We start from the raw sequence: 25000 nt of genomic DNA on the forward strand, positions 1-25000 counted from the left end.
GTAAAAAAAAATTAAATACAAAAAACATATAATGATTTCGATCAGACCTCAATGTCTTTTTATAAAATACTTTTAAGGTTAATGTCACAATTGAATCAGCTGGAAGATCTCTCTTCGCTGAGACTAAGCTTTACGTTGACAAAAAATAGAGAAAAAGTCAATGCTCAAACATCCGTTGTTTTTGAAAATTTATTTTTTCAAATCATTTTCACATAAACTTTAGACTTTCAGCTCATTATGATAAGATAGACAATTTTTAACCCCTGAGGAAGCCAATTAGACCTGTCATTTGTAAGACTAACCGATAAGGACAAAAATTACAAGGAATACCGATAGACCTGAAACTTTCACAAACAATTTTTTTAAGCAAAAGAAACAATGTTGAACTTATAAATCCATGAGTTTTTCAATGAAATTTTTATATATGTTCATTTTGCGTCAAAAATTGAGCTCTGAATTAAAATCATTATGGCCTGCATATAACGTACAGAAAGTAGAAAAAGAAAATTTATCTTCAGAAAACGATCTTCGCTCGTGCTGCGCGTCAATTAAAAAAGATAAGTTTTTCCATATTTCAGGAAATTAGATAATTTGAAAATAATGTAATTAAGAAAAATAGAAATAAAATTTGGATAAATGTTTTAAAACTTTTTGACAAAATCAAACTACAAATGCACTGTCATAGGAAAAGGAAGTAAAATTAGACCACAATGGAGTTTGAGAAGATTGTATAAGCAGTTTCTGGATCTACGTTTCAGGCAAACTTTAGCAAAGTGGGCTAAAGAAGCATATTTTGGTGCCAGTTCTAATTAAAAGGCAATTTTTTGAAAAATTGGACCACAGTTTTAGCCAAAACTTGATCAAACAGTTCAACAAAATTTTCTTGGTAAATGTGAAACCAATACCACTAGTTAACAATTTTAACAAGTTTTCAGAATCAAATTTGAATAAAACTTGAAAAAAAATGAATTATTCTGTAAAGATCAGTAGTTTTGAGGCAAGGCTGATCTTTTTTCTTACTTAATTTTCTTCATTCTTGCAAGAGATTTTAGAAGGCGTGCTTTTCAGAATGCAATTTTACTAAGGCCAATACAAGGGTTTTTTGCAGATTTGTAAGTGGAATATCGATTTTTATAAATTTTGACATAAAACTTGCAAGAAAGTGCACGTTATATAAGTGAGGATACAGCATCCTGAAAAATCAGTTTTTAGAACAAATATTGCAAGATAACTTGCCTTTAACGCCTCAATTGGTGTCACAATGTAATCTACACCAAGGACACCTTCAGGATTCGATCCACTTATCCAAACTAAGTGGTTCAAAACTCATCTTTCTGGTAGAGGAGAGAGCAAGTAAGAAGCAAACCTATGTAATTTGTTTCGCTTATTTGGGACAAAGGTTATCTTTTTTATACGCTGAGATTTCAACTACGCGATCCACGAGTGAATCTCTTGAAAAATTGCTAATCATTTTATCTCTCACCTTGATAGCAGAAAATTCTTTATTAGTCTTGGCTCATTATTGTGATTAGTCTTATTGAGTGTGAAGTGCAAGCAAACAAAACTGTGGCTCTTTTTCATCTGATAGTATAATGACTGTGTATTGATTAAATTTTGCCAACAGTCTGGTGATGTTTTACTGTCTTTAACAGCCCAATGTGTGTTTGCCTCCGCGGGTAACTAATCAATTTATAACCCATTTATAACCTGTTTAGTGTAACTTTACAATCATATCAGCCAGTTGCGCCTTCTCTTTTCTTTTCTCTCTCCCAATCTCCCTCTCTCATATTTACTTTTAAATTTTACTTTCATTATTTTTCTATAATTTCCAGCTAACTCCATTTTTAGCGCTTTTCAAGTCAATTTAAACGCAAAATCCATGCTGTAGTTAGTTGTTCAAAGCGCTTTTAAATTTCTTCTCTCATCCCTCCTTTTGCTTCTCAAGTAATTCATGCTCATAGATGTATTAGAAAATGATTTCAGAAGAAAACAGGGAACTGTTTTCTTTTCCACTGTGAACAAAACATTAGCGGCTTTTTGATAACGATTAGTTTAATCTATCTAATCAAGAGGTGCGACTGATAGTTACAATGTGTAATTATTACAGAAATACCATCAAAAGGTGTGCAATTATCACTCGGGAGGATTAATAAACTGGGGCTAGGTGGAAGGAGACAGTTCCAGAATTTCAAGTCTTAGAGAAAATCTTGTGGAGTTTGAGACTTTCTCTCGCTCCAATTTTGGAAAATGAATTGAGAACAGTTTCAGCAATTGCGCCACTAAAACCAAATTGCACTGTCAAAAGAAAAATATTCAAGATTAAAAGCACATGTATTGCAATTATTGGAACGTCTCATTCGTATAAATCTGCTTCATAATAATTTATAGCTACCTCCCGAACAAAATAACACTCTAAAGACAAATGTTCCCTGAAAGGTCAAGAATGTCGACAAAAATTGAACCACATTGCTACCCAGTTTTATGTGCAGACTTTCGTGCTGTCATCAAGCGTTCAAGAAGACCCTACTTGCAGACTTTCGTGCGTTCAAAAGCAAAATTTGTGCACTCCAAAATTGAAAACTTGTGCATTCATGTCCAGACTATAGTCGGCTCAAAGTTGCATATGTCTAGACGTTCGTGCGTTAATTAAACGAAAGAAAATGCACCCTGCGGGGCATGAAGAACCATTGAAGATGAAACGCAAACCTTACGCAAACCTCAGAGATTTCTTCCTACGGATCAGCTTAATAAAAAAATTGAATAAATTTTGTCTTTGTTGTAATTATGTCTTTTGTCTGAATATGTTAAATGAAAGCATGTTTAAATGATAAGATTCAACGCTGCCATGGGCAAAAATTTACATTCATCTTTATTGTCACCAGTTCATACATTAGATTATGCGGAATTTGCATTAACTAAACAGAATTAAACGGCAGTCACAAGTTTTATCTTGTGAAATTAGGCTCTAGCAACGTTTCTCAAACAGTAGTGCAGAGCCTTTGCCTGCCTTTCTGTTTTACAGCTCAAGAAAACTTTTTTTGAAAGCTTTGAACTGTTGAATATTAGATTAAAAATCATTTTGAAAACTGTATTCAGAATTACAAACAACGTTTGACTTTAAAGGTTTCCTTATTTTTTTTAAAGTAGCTTTAAGGAATATGAAATTGAACCTTTTTTTATCACCAGCGGGCATTTTATTGTTCTCTGATTTTCAGACTTTTTCAAGTGGCTGCTATCTAAGCAGTCGTCTGTTGGTGCCCATCTAGATATCTTAAGAGTTAAGCGATCTATTTCTGACATTTATGTCAGTTGTCAATCTAGCTTGATGGAAGCTATGTCAACGTCTACTAGTGTCCGGGCCTCACAGCACATTGAATTACTCCTTAAATCGTCAAAAATAGTTAATATTTAATCTTGGAAGATCAAATTTGTACTCAAGTTTTTACAAATTGAGCCAATTTATGATCTTGTATTAAAACATATTTGTTTATTTTTCTATTAAATGCATCCATTTAGTAACTCTCTTGTTTCATCTTGCCTTGTCATTCCATGTTCTGAGTTTTTTGCTATCAGAAATTGAATATTTCCTCGAACCAAATTTTTTTATTGAATGGAGAAAGTGTGATTTGAATTTAAACAATGAACTTTAGTGAAATAGCAAAAATGATAGAAGCACAAAACTGATAACATTTCAACCAAATTGGAAAACATAGGTTCATCTCCCAACTATATAATAGAATGCAAACCGGACAAACTTTTCCATTGAAAAAGTAATCATGCCACAATGCTGACGATTTTGATTTTATTAAATAATGTGTATTTTATAAATTTAAAATGAAGAAATGCAAATAGAATTGTGCATTAATGATCAGAGTCCGCAATTTTCAGACTCATGAGGGGTGTTTTGTTGTGCAAAGTCAAATTCAGATCAAAACAAAAAAAACTACACAAGGTATTATCTTATCTTTGAGCAGCTTTTGTCTAATTACGAAAAAAAGTACATGTCAGTACTTGATCATTAATTTAGGTTGTTAATTTTACATACCGCCAAACAATTAAAAGAAATATTTTCGTTTCAGGGGCCACATTTTCCATACCGCACATAAAAATTTTAACAAAAATCTATCAAAGGCATCTACTTTAATGTAACAGCAAATAATTGACAGACAATCCTCTCAAAAATATCGGAAACCGGGTGGAGACCGAATGGATAACTTGTTAGTACTTGCACGTTTCTTGCAAAAGATGGCTAATTTAAGAACTTGCTAGTTGAGTAGTCAACTTGTATAACCTTTCAAGTTGAAGGAGTGACTTTTAAGTTTCAGTTCAAACTCAAAAATATATTTTTAGTGTTTTGATATTAGAAATTGACAGTTATAATATAATAGGAGGACCTGTGAAAGCATCAAAAAAGACTAACTGTTTCATGATGGTCTGAAGCAGAAAATGTTTCGGTGGTTTTAACCCATCGTCTACCCATCAGCAACTCAAGAAAACAGTAAATCAGGGAAAAAAATTGAGAAGTCAAGAAAAAATCAAGAAAGTTGATGAAAAAATATGGAAAAACTCCTTTTCGGATGCTTTAGATTAATAAATTTCTGATAATTTTTTCTTGTGTTTTTGTCGGTGCCCGAAATATGTGTACATTTAATTATTGCGACATTTAAGCGATTTTTAATCCAAGAAGAGGTATTAAGGTCGTAGGAATTTTTTTGCGCGAGACGGTTATCTCATAAAAACTTTATAAGCAGAATATGTGGCTTGTTAAGAGCCTTGTAAGTCGAATGATCATATTGCAAGAGTCTTGTAACTGAGTGGTTATCTACTAAGTGTCAACTTAGTTGTAAATGATTAACTTTTAAGAATTTGTAAGTTTGATAGATTTTGTTAGAATTTGTAAGTATTATGTTAAACTTATAAGAACTTATAAGAACGTATATGGCGATGCAACGTCTCATGAGAAATTGTAAGAAATTTGCATTTTCTTTCCAGTTAACCATTCGAATTTTACCCGGGAAGAAAAACATTGCTGAATTAGAAAATCAAAGAATCAAATACGTTGAAAGTATTTAAAATTTTGATTTGATTATTTATATAAAAATATTTAATTTTTTATCACGAGGGTAACTCTAATCATTGCTGATTTTTTCCGAATAGGAGAGGACTTGGCTCTTTTTCGTCTGATCTTTGGATTGACCTCTTCCTGATCTTAGGAACACATCTAGATTACCAACAAAATTAGATGACAAACAAAGATTTTCGATATTTGGTCTGGTTAATGTTTACTTTAAATTTAAATTTGTTCATCTTTCCTTTGTGTTGAGAAAACAGCAGTGTCTATCAGCTGAACTTGAATTTGTGGGGTATTGTATGCCTCAGATTTCTCTTTTTCAACGTTTCTTTCACTCTCTTTAAATTGATTCTATGTATATTTTAATTATTAAATAATTTCTCGGTGTAAATTGAACTTTTGTTTTGACAGAATTCGCTTTTATAGACTAGATTGCGCTTTATTCGTGTTCTATTTTTCATTTCAGGTTTTTTTTTATAAGTTTCAGTGGATTCGTTCAACGTATATTTTCATTACCAATCAATTTAGACTGATACCGCTTTCACTAATGTTACTTATTTGCCTCTGCTCTCGCTGATTTAAAAGATTTAGAATATCTTTGAAAAACAAATAATAATCTGAATTTTTAAGGGCAATTAAAGTGAAAGTGAAAGCGGAGTCATGGTCGATTTGTAGATCCCAAATCAGTTCAGCCTAATTTTTGCCCATCTGACCCAAAATATTATCTTCCCTCAAAATCATCATTCATTTTGTTCTTAGTTGTACCTGGAAAGTTTTCATTTCATTCTATTCATGAGCGGCAGAAAGATTGCTGGCAGAATTGATTTCCCATACGGTTCTCTCTCTCTCTCTCTGCTGTAACAACGGAGTGTAGTGAGTGATCCACGTTATACGGTTCTGTCCAAGTCCTTGAGAAGTTACCCTAGTGGTCGATGAATGAAAAAACTTGCAAGAATCTTGCAAGCTTATCGATTCATCTTGCAATGCAAGATCGCTTGCAAGATTTCACATTCAAAAAGCGTTCACGGAAAAAGTCAAATAGGTTCAGTTCTGCTGATCAAAAATTTTTATATCAGTCATTTCATTTGGTTTTCAGTTAGTTTGAGCTACCAAAAATACAAACATAAAATTTTCAGAATTCAAAAACTTGCAAGATTCTTGCAAGATTCTTGCAAGATTTTGAATCCGGGCTAAAAATTTTTTTATTGAATTCGGTTTTGTAATTTGTTCAATAAACAATAATTTGCCTCAAAGATGTTTTCTACAACATTTGTAACCTGATTTATTTTTTTGCCTTGATTGATATCTTGCAAGATTCTTGCAAGAATCTTGCAAGTTTTGAATCAGCTTGCAAGATTCTTGCAAGTTTTAAATTCACTCATCACTAGGGTAGTGTCTGTTTCGAAGATCCCAATAACAGCATGGAGAATCTAAGAAAATTCAAAACCATATTTGAATACGATTTTGCAGAGCCGTATAACTTACCGAATTTCGAATCACGCACAGGTTTTAAAATGCCGTCTGCTTTGGGTAAAAAAACTTATGTGGAATTTATGTAGTGGAGCTCTAGGAACTGATTGCTTTTCCCTTGTGAAAGCCCTTAATCTTCATAGACCTCGGTCGCAAGACTAACAAACGGTGTTTTAGCATTGATATTGTTTTGTGTAGCATATAAGAGGTAAACCCGTCAAAATTAGTCGGTATTCAAACATTATATCGGTAAACAAAGATAAGCAGAATACGATAATATTCTACCCGGGGTGAATCAAGTTCCCGAAGATGAGGCATTTTAAACTTGCAGGCATTTGATGTAGAAATATATGATAAGGATAGTGATTGGTTGTTTAAGGTCCCGAGGACCAGCCCCGCACGATATCCGGGAGGGTACTGGCCATGTTCTGGTACTTCTTCACTTTGATCATGGTGGCCACATACACTGCCAACCTGGCCGCCTTCCTCACCATCACTCGCCTCGACACACCCATACAGAGTCTGGAGAACTTAGTCGACCAGGTACCGCAACACGGGTTGGACCCCAAATGGTTAATTTGTGAGAGCTTGTAAATTTTGGACAGAAACCTGAAAGTTCGTACAAGACAAACGTTCCACAGTCTAAAAACTAGAGTCTTGCAAGATTTTTGCAAAATTATACATAATAATGAAATAATGAAACCAGAGTATTTCAAGATTCTTGTGAGCCCTGCAAAGACAAATACAATATAACCCTATTTCTCAAAATCTTACAAGATAACCGTCGGTCAATAGATTCTCAAAAAAACCTGCGAAAACAAGTTTTTTTTAAAAAAAAACTAGGCTGATTTTGTGTTCTCTTACCACATGATTGGTTTTTTTGTGTGATGGCAAACACAAAGTTATCAATTTTAATATAAAATAATTTGAGAAAAAGTTGCCCACGAGAATCTTTTTTAGTTCTCAAAAAATTAGTCACCATGTGGCAAGAGAACCAAAAATTTCGAAAAAAGAACTTTCGTGGGCCCCTGTATTGGCTTACTTAAAATAAATCGTCTTTTTTGCCAGTGACATTATAGACTTTTGCCGGTTTGATCGGTTTGGTTTTTCAAAACAAATTCTGTTTTTCAACCAGCTGAATAATTGTGAGGACAATGTGCACATTGAAACAAAAAATTCCCAAAAGTACAAAAACAATGGAGAAGAAAAGTAAGAAACAATTTTTTGATGCTAAGTTCTTTAAAAAAAATTCAAATCAAAGCCGTCATCAACTCAAATTATAAAAATACGGCCAGTTCCATAAAATTGTACATTATTCGAGTTTTTTGCTCTCCGGACAGTTTTGTATTGGTCTATGTAGATGAAACCTCTACTTCTGCAATTGTTTCAAAGCGGTGTACTGATATATGTTCCCTGTATTTGATTGATACTTAAATGTGATTAACTCTTATGTGTGTAAACTACGAGTTGTACTTCTTAGCCGCTAAATAAAGTTTCAGCACTGAACCCAAAAATGGAGGTTGTGGAATATGTATTAGTTTTCTGAGTGTCAAACGGTCGCTTTTTATTGTTTTTCACAAAGTATTTTGAATATCTCATTTTTTGTAATACAAGAGCAACAATTTTTGCACAGGATTAGCACAATTGTTGTCTTCTGAGTTTCTATTAGACCGCGAAGCGAGTGGAATCAGTCGCCCAATAGATTGATCTAATAAAAATAAACATGATTATCTAGTGAAGCGAGCGCTACCTCGTTACTCTCTCATTTCCCCTCGGCCTGGCGTTTACGGTGTTTTAAATTATATTGTCTTTAAACTCAGTTGATCTGCAATACATCACGTAGTTTCAAAAAAGGGGAAAAAATAAAATGAGAAAAACTTTTGCACTTCCATGGAAAGAACGATTTCAATACAATTTATATTAGTAATTAATAATTTTAGCGTGAATAACACAGATCAGTTCCTATAAGCCACCTAATTTAAAACCCCACAAAATTTAAGGCTCTTTTTTTAGTCCTGAAACAGTCCGGTCTAACCGAACTATTTGTTTAGCTCGAAACGAATGTCGCAAAATGTTTAGCCCTGCTAGGTAACTAAGTTCTATCGGTATCCAAAACTCAACTTCTTAAATTGTTTCACTCTTTTTTTATTTGTGTCTACCATTCTTGTCTTCCCTTGTTTACCTATGCTGTTACCCTATGTAATTAAACTTTTATCTTTTAAGCCAACAAGTCAACTTATATTTCTGATCTTTCATATGCCAAAGGAGATTTCGCTTTACTATGCAAAATGCCAAATATGATCCATCATTTAAATGCGGTCATCCAATGTTTAACTTTCACCTTATCTTTTGTAAATGAGTTTTGCATTCTAATTTAAACAGACCCAATTCTCCTCAGTTTAGTTGCACATGCAATTTCCAATCACTGATTGCTGAGTAAACATTAACACCTACTATGAAAAAATCTTATTACTCTATTTTGGCTATAAATTGAACTATACGGCGTTAAGTTCAATCAATTTCTGTCAAAAGCCAATTTTTACATGAGTTCGCTTAGGAAATAAATATACCTCATATATTAAGAGAGATTGTTCTGTACCATTTTATAAACATTTCATGCAGTTAGCAGTTGAAAAAAGTGCACACATTTCCAGAATTGTTAAGAACCTTAAATTCGACTCCATTGGTCAGCCAGAACGAGCAACAGTAAAAATTGGGTGTCGAATCGTAAAATCAACTCTTGCCGTGAAACTAACATCCATAGGTGCATCCTGCCTCAAATTTCTAGGTACAGCTCAAAAAAAGATGTGAAATGACTGCACACACTTTTCTTCGAGTACGTCCCGGCTCGGGTCGAGAGGATACATCTTGATATCTGCAAGTCTAATTCACGCAGAGTAATGATATTAAAAAATATTTGGTAGGGCTGGATACACGCCAAAAATAGATTCGCCACATTAGCCGTTGCGAGTCGTTTGCTTTTTGAGACTTTAAAACGGGTTGTGAGTTGTTCAAAAGGAAAAATGGATGTCGTCAAGATTGAACAGGGTGCGTTTGCTTTGTCACTAACTGTCCAAAAAATGATACATCCGCTCATGGATATTAAATAAGCAAAAAAATAATAAAATTCATTACATCATTTTAAATACTGTAAAATGTGCTGTAGGGAACTCTAGAAAGTTACGATTTGGTTAAGAAAAATAATTTTTACCGGCCAAACTCAAATTTATTGCACCTAATCTCAATCAAATTTTAAAAAATATCAATGAGTCCTAGCGACATCTCTAATTGAAGAAAAATAGAGAAAACCGAAAGAATACGCATGCGCCATTTTTACTTTTCGCCTAAAATTATTGGATTAACTTTAACATATGCGCTCTACCGTTTTTGGAATTGTGTGTCGGTTTTTCTAGATTGAAATAATGTGTGTAATAAATTGCAGAATTTACGTTGTAGAGTATAGTGGACTACGGGACAGTGAACGATTCCTCAGTGTACAGAGCATTCCAAGAACAAAAGGGTAACAATGTGCTGTACGAAAGAATCGCCGCCTACTTCGACAAAACTCCCACCTCCCCTGTCAAAACACCCGAGGACGGATACGAGTTAGTACCTCACAGTGTAGTAGCCAAAGGCTGCAATAAATTTGAGTCAAATAGTTGCGTATAGAAATGAAAAGGTAAATGTGAATTATTTCCTTTTTCAATTGATACTTAATTTGAATTATATGGATTGACATCTAACTGTTTAGTGTTTTTGTTCCGACCCACTTTAGTTAGGCATGAACTATATGCTCAGCTGGTTTTTTTTTACAATTCAAAGAATTCTTACAATTCAAAGAATTTGAATTGTATTGGGGCGCTGTGTTTTTTTAAGATGAGTTCACACATTTTTCAACGACTTTGATCTTTCAAAACGGGATAAACAGGTAAAGCCCAGCCGGCATTAAGTTTCATTAGAGGCCCAAAGTGGGCCTTAGTAGTCCTTCAAGTGCTTAGAGTGGTGCAGCTGCTGGGATGGCCTTAATTTAAGGTTAAAAAGTCATTTTTAGTTTTTGGGCTCAAAATGGTTCTTTCTTTGATGAGTCTTAGTTTTGAGTTTTTTCTTTGATTTTTTGAGTTTTTCGAGTTTTTTGTTTTTTGTTTGATTTTGAGTTTTTGGTTTGATAAGTCTTGGCTATATCCATTCTATTAGCTATATGTTTTGGTACTCCAAACACAAATACGCAAAATGATACTAATTTTGCAATTTTTTTTAGGTTTTTTGAATTTTTTTGTCGCTTTTTGAGCTTTCCAGCTTCAAGGTGAGGGAATGATAGAGTTTGATAATAGGACACTGCATAGTTTCTAGTAACAATGGATTGGTTTTCAATATTTTAATGTGTTGAATTTTAGCATTTTTTGGATAAAATCTGCATTTTTTTAAGGTTTCCCAAAATATTTTTCTATTTTTGCTATTTTTCTACACACAAATGCCAGAAAACTTATTTCACGTAATGATAAAAAGCTCCCGCATGTTTGTTAGTATCAATGGATTGTTGTTAGTACAATTTATCGTTTCGAACTTTAGAAATTTTTTGATAATGTTTGCAATATTTTTTTCAGAATAATTGTCGTTTATTCAGTTTTTCGTGCCTAAGTGGTCAGGTAACCCCATCTGGGATTTGATAGTATGTTTTTAAATAGTTGCTGTGAGGGAAATTGAATGGTTTTCAACATTTTAATAGAACGATCTTCTAGTTATTTAAAATAGAACCCTTTTTCAAAAAAAAATTATTGTCTATCGAATTTGAGCAAAGAAATTTTTTAAGGCTTGGAATTGGGCTAATGAATATCCTCTAGAGACCCAGAGTTGATTCTGAAGATATTGATAACACGATTCTCAGCATTACAATTTTATTGCAATTTGCAATTGGTTTGATTTTCTAATTAGTTTTTCTGTCATTCTGGAGTTAATCGAACTTCAAGGGCAAATGGTTTTTTATCACGTCTTGCAGATATAACATTGAACCGATTTCGAACAGAAAATTGGTTTTGCACATCCTTTAAAATAGGTGTATTTAAAGGGGTCAAATTCTGCCTTAATGGTAAGAGCTTCAGGAGTTTTAGCAATCAGTATATTTTTGTTTAGTTTGTTTGTGTTTTGACTGGTATTGATCTGCTGTTCAGGTAGAGTACTTCTAAATTTTGCATTCATTTATTTGAATTGTATTTCAAGAGTTGTCATTCTATTTTTTTGTTCAGACCTTTTTGGCCGATCGATATAATCAACGTGGAGAGTTGTGAGTGGCATCATTAGAAAACCCCTCCAGCATAGAATATGGTAATTAAAAGATTTTCTAAAATTTCGTATTTTATAGTGAGTTATCGAGGCATAAAAATTTGTGAAAAATAGACGTAATTCAGCTGTTTTTATTCACATTTTCAGTACTTTTGATTAAATTTTCGGCAATTTTGCCAGAATATGTTAAAATTGTTGTCTCTAGTATTATTGATTATGCATGTAATGATAAAGGAGAGTTGCCGATCTGTTCGATCGGAGCTGGAATTAACGCTAAATTTTTCAAAACTCCGACTTTTTTCGTCGAAGATGAGACCAAGTCTGCTTTTTTAGCCCACATGCTTTGAATTTGCTGGAAGTAGACACCTCAAATCAGCGGCCATATTCTTGTCAAGCCCTAAGAAGAAATAGTTGTACTCCTGCTGGCTTTATTAGTTTTCTGGAGATAGAGTTTTACCAGTTTTTGCAAATTTAAACTGGATAATTATAGAAAATGCATTATTTTTTTTGACAAACTGAGAAACTTTGTTTTAAAATCGATCTTTTTTGCAACCTTTTGAACAATTGAGATATTTGTTGGAGTCGCATCAATATCTGGCCGGATCCTGATCTCAACGAGGATTCTTACAATAAAAAAGATTTTAGGTTTATTTGGGACGCACCATTTTTCCAAAATTTTTCTCCTATGTAAAAGTTTTTTATGCAAATTACTAACAAGGAATTCAAATCAGGGCTCAATTTTTGTTAAGTAATATTTACACAAAATGAGGCCTAAAGAGATCATATGGTTTCAGAGGTTAGCTCGTGGCTTTGGTAACTCAGACAATCTTTTCGTAAAAGTTTTTTTTTGGACTTCTTGAATATTGCTTTTATTTGTTATTTTGGTAGCTCAATGACTTAGTGCCCTCAATCAAAGATCCAGTGGGAAGGGAGCATAATGAGCTTAGACAACTCCTTCAGTTGTTATCTAATGTCTGTTATGACTGAATTTATTTGTTTTAGGAAAATATCGTTGATTCTTTGAACGATGCAACTATTTTATCTTGTTTCTCTCAACTTCGAGCGCATTCTCAGGAAAAACAGGGAACTGATTTACTATATGTTACCAATTAATGTCTATAACGTTTTTTTTTTCAATTGAAGGTTTCTTTGTTTTGATACACGCCTTTTCTTTTTTCTTGTTTTTGAGCGTAATTGCATATTTTGCGAGTTCATTTTGTGTCCTTGTCGTGTAAACACATTTTTGACAAGACCACATTAAACAAAAGCATAGTTTAGAAAATGCAGAGCGTGGAAAAAAGGCGTATCTGGATAGGATAACTGTTTTGTTAAGTTTTTGTTTGTGATTTTTCTTTTTTTTTCCTATGATTGTCTTTCGTTTTGTTGTTGTACGCCATATACCTGATAACGATAGGTCTGAATTTATTCTATAGGACGCATAACTCAAAATTTCCATTTATATTGGTTTGTTTTAATGACTTTCAAATTAATTTTTTAAAGAAAAATATATTTTTCAAGTGTCTCGTTTTTGCTTTCATATTTGTTGCCATGTAACTCAATCTCATTAAGTAGAAGTCTCAATTTATTTTTTTGATTCGAAAAAAAAGAATTTTTTTTCCGCTTGGTTATGCGTTGTGACTGATTGCTTCGACAATTTAGTTTTATAAAAATTTTCGAGATTTCTACTTTGTTCAAATTATGGGTTTCTTTTTGTTGTCATGTCTACGTAGTCTTTTTATAAAGAAGACTTGTTGATAATGAAATGAGTAGAAAGTAATGATTTACAGTTCTTGCAGGTCACATCTTATAATTATTGTACCTTGACCAGTGTGGGGGTCGTAAAAGTATTTGAAGTTTTGGCTTCAAAGTATTTGTTGTTTTTTTTCTGGGGTTGTGATTTACTCTCATTATTAACAGGCCCAATTGGCTCCTGAGGTGTTGCCACCTAATTTATCGCTTTTTGTTCAAATTTTAAGTCTGTTATGACGTTTGAAAAAGTTTTTGTTTCAAAAACTTATTTGGGTTTATTATCTTTGTCTTTTTCTAATTAATTTTTTGGTCGGTTCATAGCTCAGTCTCTGTAAGCACAGGTCATAACCCAATCTCAGTGAGCTATTGTTTAATCTTTATAACGGTTTTAGCTTCAAACATTTGCTTCTCAGCTTTTTTCGACTGTTACTTTGACATTTCTTAAAATGTTTGAGATTTTTATTTGTTTGAACATTTTAAATAATTTTTTCTAATTTATAACGGTAATCGTTGGTCCCAATGGCTTTGAAATTTTGCGCAATTGGACATTGGATCATAGCGTGCGTGGCATTATTGTATTCCATTGGTTGTTTATCGAACGATATGTTTTTGAAAGTTTTCTATCTCTTCGTCAATTGGTGGCCAATTATGTCAAGAACGTGGATGAGCGGGGTCGGAACAATATGTGGGTACGCACAATATCGAGCCTCTTTGTTGGTTACATTCGTAAATTGACATATTTGAGTTGAAATAAAGATAAAAAATTGCTACTCTTACAACCATTTACCGCATTCACCACAATTCTCACATTTATCAGCAAATTTTAGCGTTGACACCTCGACCCGGGTAGGAAAAATCAGATAACAGTCTGATAAGAGGTCATTTCTGCATGGAACCTCACCTTAAGTTCTTCACTGCTATTGTTGTTCTTAAAAACATTTTTACATTCCGACTCACTTTAGTGGAGAAGGAACTATATGCTCAACTGGGTTTTTTTTTCGTTTAGTCATTTTCGGCCCACAGATTTATCATCGTAGAGAGTTGTTTTTGGTATCATTAGAAAGCCCGTACAGCGTGGGATATAAAATTAGAAGGTTTTTTTCGAAAATTCTTGCTTTCCAAATATTTATCATTGGAATTTTATCCGTAAATTTTGAATAACTTTTCTGGAATTTTTGATATTTTTTTGGTCAATTTTGTGAAAAAAGTAATGGAACTGTTAGCAAGAGTGTTGTTAGTTTTATATATAAACACAGATGACTGTTGTTGATTTGCTTAATCTCACAATTTTGTTGAAAATTTTTCAAATTTTAGCATTAGAATAAAAATGGCATAAATATGTTTGTTAGCCCAATTTTTTTTTTAAAAAAATTACCGGATATGGAGATCTAAAAACTGCTAAAAAAAGTTATGACTAAACTCAAAAAAACGGCCAGTTCTAATTCCTTTTCCTTTAAAATAATTTGGAATAAAGATTTTTTGACCGGTTTATCAGTAACTTAAAATAGTCATCATCCAAAGTGTGTTTTTAAATCTGATGAATATAACTTTTCGTCGCCAAATGATCTTTATATGTTACACTTGAAACAATTTTTTGTATTTTATGAACGCGCGGCAATGTCAAAGCTGGTTTTGGTCTCATCGTGGCTTTTTAAATCAAAAATTGTTCTGATTCTATTGGGGTAATGGCTTTTTAAAAATTAATTCAGATCAAGTATTGACAGCGCTAAGTGAAAATTGTGCTCCATGATCATTTACTGTGTTTTCATTTCTTTTTGGGATCTTTTTTCGATTGTGCCCTCCAGCTTAGTGCGTTCATATTATTTGCACCCCCAGAAGCACATGAAAAACTTTTACATATTGATTTACCAGTTAATGACACTGACACGTGCTCTGTAATTGGGGGGAGCATAAGGCACTGGGGGAACAAACGCAAAAAATCTTTCTTTTGTTTTGTCCGCATTTTTGTTTCCTTTTGTTGTCTCTCGACTGAGTATTAATAATTAACGATTCGGTTGGTTTCCTAAATGTTTTTAATAAACCTATAGAATGCTTTCAGTTAATAGGCAAGGGCTCTAATGTCGTTGAACTTTTGATCTAAAAAATCTCAGTTATGTTTCAAAACTTGCAGTTTTTCAAATTCTGTCACTTTTCTGCTTTGTCTCAGTACACGCAGGTTGCATCTTTCTATAGAGTTAAAGTCTACTCCTACTAGTGGCTATAAATTTTATTTAAATGTTTCATTAGTCTGATGCCGCAAGTTTCCTTAACGTTTTTTGACCTTTGGAAATTTGTTCTTTGTTGAAGTCCCTTTTGCTTGTTTGTCTGCTTTCGACATTAATAACAGGCCCCACTGGTTTTCAAAGAAAACGCATATGAACATATAGAGTTTTTAGTGAATAACCCATAGTTTTAACTGATTTGAAATTTTTTCCTGCAGATTTTGAATCATATGTTGATTTTTCCCTGTATTTGTTTTTCATTTTGTCGTTCTATCAGACACTCTGGATGATGACAGTTCTCAATGGCTTTCTCTTAAAAAATATGGTTGGAGAGTCCTTGAAATAATTTGCACTTGATCCAAAAACCCATCATTTTTTTTTCAACTCTGCCACTTTTTCTTCTTTTTGCAACTTCTACCGCAATTCCATTGACAAAAATTACAAAATGAACCTTCCATTTCCGATGACGTAAATAAAATTTTTGTTGTTTATATATTAAAGCTAATGGTTTTACGGCTGATGGTTTTGCAGCTGATGGTTTAAAACAAAATTGTTGCACAAAAGTTTTTTATATTTTGTTTAACTAGCCATCGCTTGCGTTCTCTGCATAGTCTTCAGAAATGAGCGCAGTTTGATGTTCATTCGTGACTCATTTGAACACTCTTTAATTTTTCAATAAATAGTCTCTTTATTACAGTTCTGCCTGTATTGGCTATTTCAATTCTGCCTGTGTTCGCTAATATTTTTTAGTCTTATGATATATTTTTCACTAATGAGAAATACAACTGGTTCTAGTTACATTTCAACCTATATATTGTAATTTAGTTGAGAATTTTTGTTCTTTTTTTCTTTCGAAAATGTTTTTTAATCCAGATTTTTTTTTACTTTGCTACTTTTACAAAACGTTTGCTGTCATTTTGTAGCCTATTCTCTTTGATAATAAACTACATCATTTTTCTAGAATACAATAAATAATCTTTATAGTAGTTGTGTTTTCAACTAATTGGTTTCACAAGTTTTTTTTTTAGACTTCTGATTAATTTACCGTTTTTGAGTGTCTTCCTCTGTTTTCCTCTCATATTACATCATTTTCGGTTTCCGCTGGCAGTTGAAATTAAATAATGGCTTGAAAGATTTTTTTCAGTAATTTAAAAAGCCTCGACACTGTTTTCATCCAAAGTTCAACGTTTTTTCTTAAATTTTGGATTTTCTTGTTGTTTTTTTTGGAGTCGCATGACATGTTCTGGATAATAAAACGTCTCAATCGAGTCTCATGAGGGTTCAAAATGTCAAAATCAATATGATGGAATGTTTTTATACCATTTGCACTTTATAATAAACTGTTTGCAAGAGTCGAAAATTGATTTTCGCTGGTTATTAACGTTTGTTTTGTCAATTGATTTGTCTGTTTATCCTGTCTTCTAGTCTCGCCATTGGCAGTTCTTGTCGGCTCTCTACGTTAGCATCTTTTAATTCATAGTCTCACTGTGTTTCCAGTGGCTCCGATGGAGTTGAATAAGAATCTATCTATTATTAGCTGAATGATAGTTGAAAGCTGATTGTTGATAGGTTACGACTCTTCACAATTTGAATCTTGCTTTTTGAATAAAACTTTTTATCCAGTGTCAATAAAGAACGTTCTATTCTGCTTTGAAGGAAAGAACAAGTGATTTTGGCAGTATACATTGTATTTGATGCTTTGCTAGTGATTTGAAAAAATTGATAAATGAAACTGACCGTAAAAATGTTTTTGTTGTTTTTTATTCGTCTTGTCTTGTAATTTTGTTTATGGCAAGTATCATTGGCTCTCCAATCCGGCATTATTCAATTCCTTTTGTAGTTTCCTTTTAAATATTTTTTTTCCTTAACCAATGAGTTTCGAACAGTACGTATTTTCGAAATTTTTCTTCCTCGTCCGCATCTGCTAGACAATGAAGTCAAAAATTGGGATGAGCGGGTCGGAACTTTTTGTCCAAACGCACATTAACAAACCTTCTTGTTTTTGTTTTGTTTTGTTCCGATTCTATTTTCCATTTTTTTGGTCTTGCTTTAGAGAAAAGGATTAAAACCCTACCGCCAGATCTAAAAGTTCTTCGTTAATCACTCATACTTTCATGCTCGCTTCGCTTGCAATTGCCTAAAGGTCGCATTACAGAACATCGAAAAGTTACAGCTGTAAAATGAGCACAATGCCGAACCCTAAAAACTGTAATTTTGGAGCAGCAGAAGCTTATGAAATATCTTTGAAGACAACTTACAAAAATACTGTAAAATTTACACTTCGGATTCTACAGAAAAACATTGAAAAATTTCTTGTTAAAAACTGCAAATTTCAGTGTATGTGGTTAAAACTGGTAACTAATGCCACTTTAATAGTAATAGTTGATTACAATTGGAGAGGTAATACTTCTTTCTGTCGCTTTTCAATGATGAATAAAAACTGATTTCAAATGTAAGAAAAATGGTGAAAATTTCAGTAATCCAGAAATAAATTAAAATGAGATAATTTTACTCATTGCCGGTTGTTAATTAATCTCTGTTTTTTTTCCAAAATCCAACTTCTTTGTTGACGAATATGTGAAATCTGCTAATTCTGCAAAGGTTGTACTTATTTCAATACTGACAGTATTTGATCTTAGGAGTGGTAGCTGTTTGAAGCTGGAGCCACGACTATCTTGCTATCGTTATCAATAGTACCCGCAATAAAATTGGATCTTTTACTAACAAATCAGATATTTTTCGCTAAAAAGAGACCATAGTCTGAAGCTGCATTTGATATATATATATATATATATATATATATATATATATATATATATATATATATATCGACATTATTACAGTTGCTGCAGCGAGCCTTTTCAGAGAGCCTTTTTTTCTATGACTTTTTGTCTGAACAGCGTAAGAAGTGACATGATCATAATCTGCTCATAGTATAAAGACAGACTGAGAATACTCTGATTCAGCGCTGATTTACATTGTTACTATGATTCGGGTGTAATTGGAACTATTTTTGTTCAGACGAGTGAAGAACTTCAAGTATGCGTTCATGTGGGACGAGCCGGTGTTACAGTACATGGCAGCTATGAACTGCAACTTCATGACAGTTGGGAAGCCATTCCTCCTCAAGGGATATGGCATAGCACTCCAGAGGGGAATTCCCTACAGGGAAGATGTCAATAGCGCGTTAGTATCCCTAAGTCATCAAAATTCCTTCAATATAAAGCATAGTACCGTTTGCTTAGTGGAACAAATGTGAGATGCTTGATAGATAGAAAACGTGGTTATTGAAGTCCTGTCGACTGCGAAAAACGTCCATTTTAAACCTGCGAAACTAGTCAGTATGTTTGACTTTAGACATACATGACAATCCCTAACTCATTTTTTCTTCTCTCTTGTTAGTAAGTTTGGTTTTCAAATGTACAAAATTGCTAGTTTGATTCAAATGTAGAAAACCAACGTTATGTTAGGTTTCAAACGTAGAAAACTGTCGGTAAGCTGGGTTTCAAAGCCCGAAAATTTTTAAGAAAATAACTTTAAATTTTTGCATTTAAAACTCCATGATTGTAAAATGATGAATTGATTCTCTATCAAAGGCCAACACGTCTGTTACTCTTTTGAATAGTTCAGCAAAATTTCAACTTGTTTCCGGTAGATTTGTCACCGAACTAAAATATTTTCAAGATATTTTCAACTTTGTTTGCGTAGGAAACAGATCATCGTACCAACCAGGCCGATCATTGAAGCTTCTTTACGAGTGAACCCAATCATACCGAATATTTTCTGCTGTTATTTTCTTTTGGTTTTCTGAATTCGCGAACTTAAATCTGAAACATACAATTAAAAATCAATGAAAAAATCCCGAAATTCAAAAAGTTATATTGTCCACTAGTTTTTGTCAGTGCCTCTGTTCATTTGTCTTTCCGTTTTCCTCGGAGCTAGTCTAGTTTCTCTCGAATAAACAATTCAATAACATTGTTGGCCACCATAAACCTTTTTTGGCACCCATATCAAAGCCATATATTGAGTTCATGGTAACTTGGGAACCATATAGCTGAACATAAAAAAAACAATAAAATTGCTTGAAAAACTCTTAAAACAAATATGCATTGAACTTTAAATAAAGGACAACTCATCAAAATTTTCGAAAAATATTGCAGATTATGGTATCTTGGAAACCATATCTACGACCATACATATTCTTGGTGCCATGTAAGACCGTTAAAGTCAATGTTACAAAAAATACAGGATAACAGTTTAACAAAAAAAAACTGTGACTACATTAAGCCTTCAAAAACAATTCATTTAGTTGAATTTTTGTATTGCCTCTATGGAACCATATACGGTTTTTGGATATCATTTCCAAAAATGTCTTGACCGAGTGACATCTCCTCTTTCTTTTTTTGCCAGAGCGATTTGATCTTGACGAGAAGTCCTGATTTTAGCTACTCTAAGTGACAACTTTCAGCTGTGGTTTTCAATAGTTATGTTATTTTGCTAGAAAAACTGTTTTTGTTCTTACGCGTTCTTTAGAGAACCTTGATACCAAAATTTGACGCCCTCGGTTCAAATTGACATCACGGCCTTCATCTTGTCCTTGCTAGAGTAAATTTCAATCCGCTCTCTGCCGTCCAAACGATTTAGAGCAGAAATTCGAAGTCAACCAAAAAAGGTACAATTCATGCTATTCAGATATGAAATTGTATAGTGGTGCTCGTTTCCTTTGCTTGAAAATATTTTCGCACAATTTGATGATTTTGAAGTCATATTTGAATACTGATTTTGGTCATGCCGAAAAAGGATAGGGATCAAAAAGTGAGTTATATTTCTGCCTAAACATTTATTCCATTGATTTTTGAAAAGAGTGTAAAAATGCGGTTTGAACGAAAGTTTGTTTTGTCGATAGTGTTTTTAGTTGTCCACGGGTGACAAGTTGACAACTAATTTTTCCGTATCAATTAAACGTTTATCTCTTTCTAATTGGTTTTCGAAATCCGTTCTTAGTCTTTGCTATCTCTAGTTTTTGTTTAGTCAATGAATTATTTCGATTTGAAGGTAATGTTTTACATTGTTTTGCTGCATTTATTGGCGTAGCAAAACAATTTAAACAAATTTGGTTTGTTTCAGTTTTTTTGTTTTGCTAAGCAAAAAAATAGAAGAAATCTGATTTGCTCTTTGATCAACATGTTTTATTTTGAGTGTTAAGGTGTTTGCGTTTGGAGTTTTGCGGATTGGATCTTATGCGGCTGGTTGCAGTTTTTTATTAGTTGATTCTTATTGAACAGTAAATCAGCCAATTTTTTGCTGTTGGACAACGATTTTCTTCCAACTAAATCATTTTTGCAGGCTTTAGTGATTTTCAGGTGAATATTAACCGAATAATTAATAATTGATGTTCACTTCAGTTTCTTCTGAAAATGTAAAATTTCGCAAAGTTTTTTAGCATAGAAACGCTATTTAATTTTAGGGGTATGTTTTTAAACTAAAAATCGCTGTCAACACGTCAGGAAAATTTGTATTTTCTACATTTTGTAGACGCAGTTAGTTGAACAAACGCTGAAGCTCTCATTGTACAAGTTTAACTTCAACTTAGGGTTCTTCAGATTTTCGAAACCCCCCTAAGAAGCAGTAGTTGAAATTGATATGGATTTCTGTTTGTTGTTGACAGTTAGGTAGAAGAGAAATATTTTTCGTTTTTCGTTCTTGACTAGTAAATCTCTTGTAGCAAAGCAGCTGCAGGATTGTTTTGTATGTCATCTCTTTTTTTTTTAAAAAAAAAGTAAATAGTTGATGCATCATATAAAAAAACCCATATCGTGTTTGAGCAAATAAGTACCATAATTTTCTTGATTTTTGTAGACTCTAGAATTTTCAGTTTGAAAACCTAAAGTCATTCAAACAACAATGTCAGTTTGCTTCTAGTTTTACTCAAAATTGTTTTTTTTTCTTTGGACTTTTTTCTAAGTTATTTATCGCTTTGATGAGAGTTGAATAGAGATTAAACAATTTTAAAAAAAATCGGTTTTTCTTTTTTAAATTGGCCCCTGTAAAGACTTATTAAATCAAGATTCAGCGTTCACGCTTCCTTTTACAAAAAAACTTTAAAATTCATCTCTGAACCCGGCTTTTGAATTGAAACTTTTTATCAACAATTTTCTAGTTTTGTTTTCTAGACTGCAAATTTTTGATACTCGTTGATTTTCCTCAGTTTCACATAATTGTGTTTACAACTGGTTGAAACAGTTTACACAAAAATGTCACTGGAATTGTATTAGTTATCAACAATTGAATAGAGATTAAACAATTTAAAAAAAATCGGTTTTTCATTTTTAAATTGGCCCCCGTAAAGACTTATTAAATCAAGATTCAGCGTTCACGCTTCCTTTTACAAAAAAAGTTTGAAATTCATCTCTGAACCCGGCTTTTGAATTGAAACTTTTTATCAACAATTTTCTAGTTTTGTTTTCTAGACTGCAAATTTTTGATACTCGTTGATTTTCCTCAGTTTCACATAATTGTGTTTACAACTGGTTGAAACAGTTTACACAAAAATGTCACTGGAATTGTATTAGTTGATATTTTGCGTCTTTCTCTTCGGACACAAATCGTAAAAAGATAGATATATAATTTATGTCCCTACTTGAACTCCGGTGGTTGGTTATATTGTAGCATCAGATTCTATTTTTAAAAAATGAAAATATGCGTTGAAGCTGACTGCTTAGATGAAAAGTGTTTGTAAAGTTTTTTCACAAAATAACGAAAAGTAGACAGCTTTCAAGTTTTAAAAACCCTCGCTCTATTTTACTTGCTGTTTTTGTTCAACTGATTTTTGAAAGAAGATCCTAAATAAACGTTGACTCAATGAAATTCCTTAACTTCACAATCTGATTAATTGCTCTCAAACAAAATTTGTAGCGATTATTTTATGCGGACTTTTTTACTGCAATTTTTTGCTGAACCAATTTTTCGTTTGACTTTTTTGTTTTTTCGTTCTCATATACGGAATAACAGACACAGCCAGGTTGGCATTGATTTCTCTTGGAGCCCTACAGCTCACTTGTCCTTGAGTATATATATTTTTGATTCATCGAAGCAGTTCAAGGGACATAAATTTATGATGTGAAGGGCCTTTTTTTTAGAGTTTGACCCTCCCCTTTAACCCCATCCGCTCAGTACATCCCGCCCAACTGAAACCTCGCTCCACCCCCATTCCAACCCATCCCTACCCACTCCACCCCCAATCCTCCACATACCTTCCGTAACTCCACACACTTGCCCCCCCCCCCCCCCCACGCTCAACGCTTCTCTCTCCCCCCCCCCCCCCCTCATGCTCACCCCACCCCTGTCAATTAAGATAAAGTCAGCCTCTCTAAGCCGCGCAGCTGGGTACTGACGGAACAGCTAACCGCTCACAAGTCGTCCGAGAGCAATTAGACGGCGTTAGTCGGTTATGTTTGTTTTGCGGTTCTGCAGATTGGATGAGCTGCAGTGTGGTACTTATGGTGTCGCAGATTTATGCTTGGACATCAACTCTCCTATATGAAACCAAAAATTTTGCTGCAATGGTTAAATTCTTTTCTTCTTTTTTTTTCAGGAAAAGACTGGTATTTTGTGAGAACTTTTCTAGAAGACGGATATCATTTGTTTTTGTACGAATGGACGGTTATATAACAAGATCATGCTTTATTTTATAAGACTCTTGCAAGATCTTTTAAGAGTCTTGCTAGATAACCGTCGGTAATAGACTAGGAGTTTCCATGTTTATTGTTTATTTACAGAATTCTTTCACTTCAAGAGTCTGGAGAACTGGACAAATTGAAGCGGAAATGGTTCGAGCCCAAAAGCACGTGTCCAGGAAGTGATTCATCAAAAGGCTCAAGCATAACAGGTATAATTATATGTCATTCAAAAAGTACCTGCACCCCCCTAACCTTACAACGTTTTTCCCCACTCCACTGCTTTTAGTAGTTTACAACTTGATTTCTCGAATAATTACTTTAGAATTCAGAAGCCGAATATTCTCAAGAATCAGCCTTTTGGTAACTGCTAATATGCAATTTGTCTTCCACAGATAATTAGCCAAGCGATGGACTATCATGCAAATACTTATCAGTTATAGACACTTTTTCGTTTCTTTTATTTGATATATGTTATTAACAATTATCGCAGAAAACAGTGAAAAATTTGATTTGTTAACCTTGATATGTTAAAACCAGAACGACGTCAAAATACACCACTTTACTTTTGGAAATTATTTTGTAAGCCAAGAACGAAAAGAGGTAAACATTGAATTCAAACAAATTGTTGAGGACCCAAAGTTTTTGAGGTCCAGCTACATGGTAGAGTCTGTTCCTTTTTTTAACGGTGAAAATCTTTTCATGGCCCAACCCAAAAGTTGCCTCTAGTTAAAGGCACTTTGGGTTAGGTATGATTCTTTTCATTCGCAAACACGACTCAAATAAAACGCAAGACTATTTTTTATTTTTTAAAATAGGGCAGCTTCAAAAAACGGATAAGACCAGTTTAGCTGGCACTTGATATCAACAGACAAGAGTAATGCGCGGCTTTTTATATATCACTTGAATTCTTTTTTACTAATTTTTGCCTGTGAAGCAATACGGCGCGGCGCAAAATTTTAGACTCAAACGAATACTGACAAAAAATGTCAGAGCTGGGAAAGGGAAGCTGACAACTGTGAGCCTTAGGCCGTCATCTGTGATGAACGGAAAACATTAATCATACTATTCCTATTAATACTTTGCTCTCATTTTTTGTTCAATCTATCATTTTTTACTTATTATTGCTCCTCTTTTACTTCCTAATAATTGTTAAAAATGTGGTTGTTGTGAAGTGTTTTTTCACTTTTTTGTTTGGTTGTGCTAGAACATTTCTGAATTTCAGTAGAACATCTCTCCCTGGTAATTTAACTGTATTTTAGGTACTACTAAGATGTCGCTGTTCTGTGCCGTTGAAGTACCAGAGTTGAGGTTCGGTTGGGTCACAAATTTTAATTCCATCTTATCGTTGAAGCCTCTGTAGTCACCAATTTGTTCATTGTTTTTATTTTTGCGTCTTAGTCGTTAAATTATTTTTGTGCTGTTGATGTAGATTCAAAGGTTCTACGGCTGCCTGTATCAGCAGCAAATCATGTCAATATTGTTAGTTTTTGGAGTCAAAGGTTCCTTCCGTCTTTTTTGTTGACTGGCAA

The 25000-nt window shown here is 33.4% G+C and overlaps 2 protein-coding genes across 2 annotated transcripts in view; one reads left to right on the top strand and one right to left on the bottom strand.

Moving 5' to 3' along the window:
* LOC142339438 (store-operated calcium entry regulator STIMATE-like) overlaps positions 1–25000 on the bottom strand; it is a 432078-nt gene that overhangs the window by 147063 nt on the left and 260015 nt on the right. The gene's annotated exons all lie outside the window — the stretch shown is intronic.
* The window catches only part of LOC142340395 (uncharacterized), a 153718-nt gene that overhangs the window by 76430 nt on the left and 52288 nt on the right, over positions 1–25000 (top strand). Inside the window, exons 11-15 of the mRNA XM_075390973.1 lie at positions 1625–1676; positions 6921–7084; positions 9998–10146; positions 18814–18978; positions 23571–23680. Of these exons, the coding sequence (XP_075247088.1) occupies positions 1625–1676; positions 6921–7084; positions 9998–10146; positions 18814–18978; positions 23571–23680 (640 nt within the window). The remainder of the gene's footprint in view (positions 1–1624; positions 1677–6920; positions 7085–9997; positions 10147–18813; positions 18979–23570; positions 23681–25000) is intronic.

Source organism: Convolutriloba macropyga, chromosome 5 (assembly GCF_964194025.1).
Source record: "Convolutriloba macropyga chromosome 5, txConMacr16.3, whole genome shotgun sequence".
Taxonomy (NCBI): Eukaryota; Metazoa; Xenacoelomorpha; order Acoela; family Convolutidae; genus Convolutriloba; species Convolutriloba macropyga.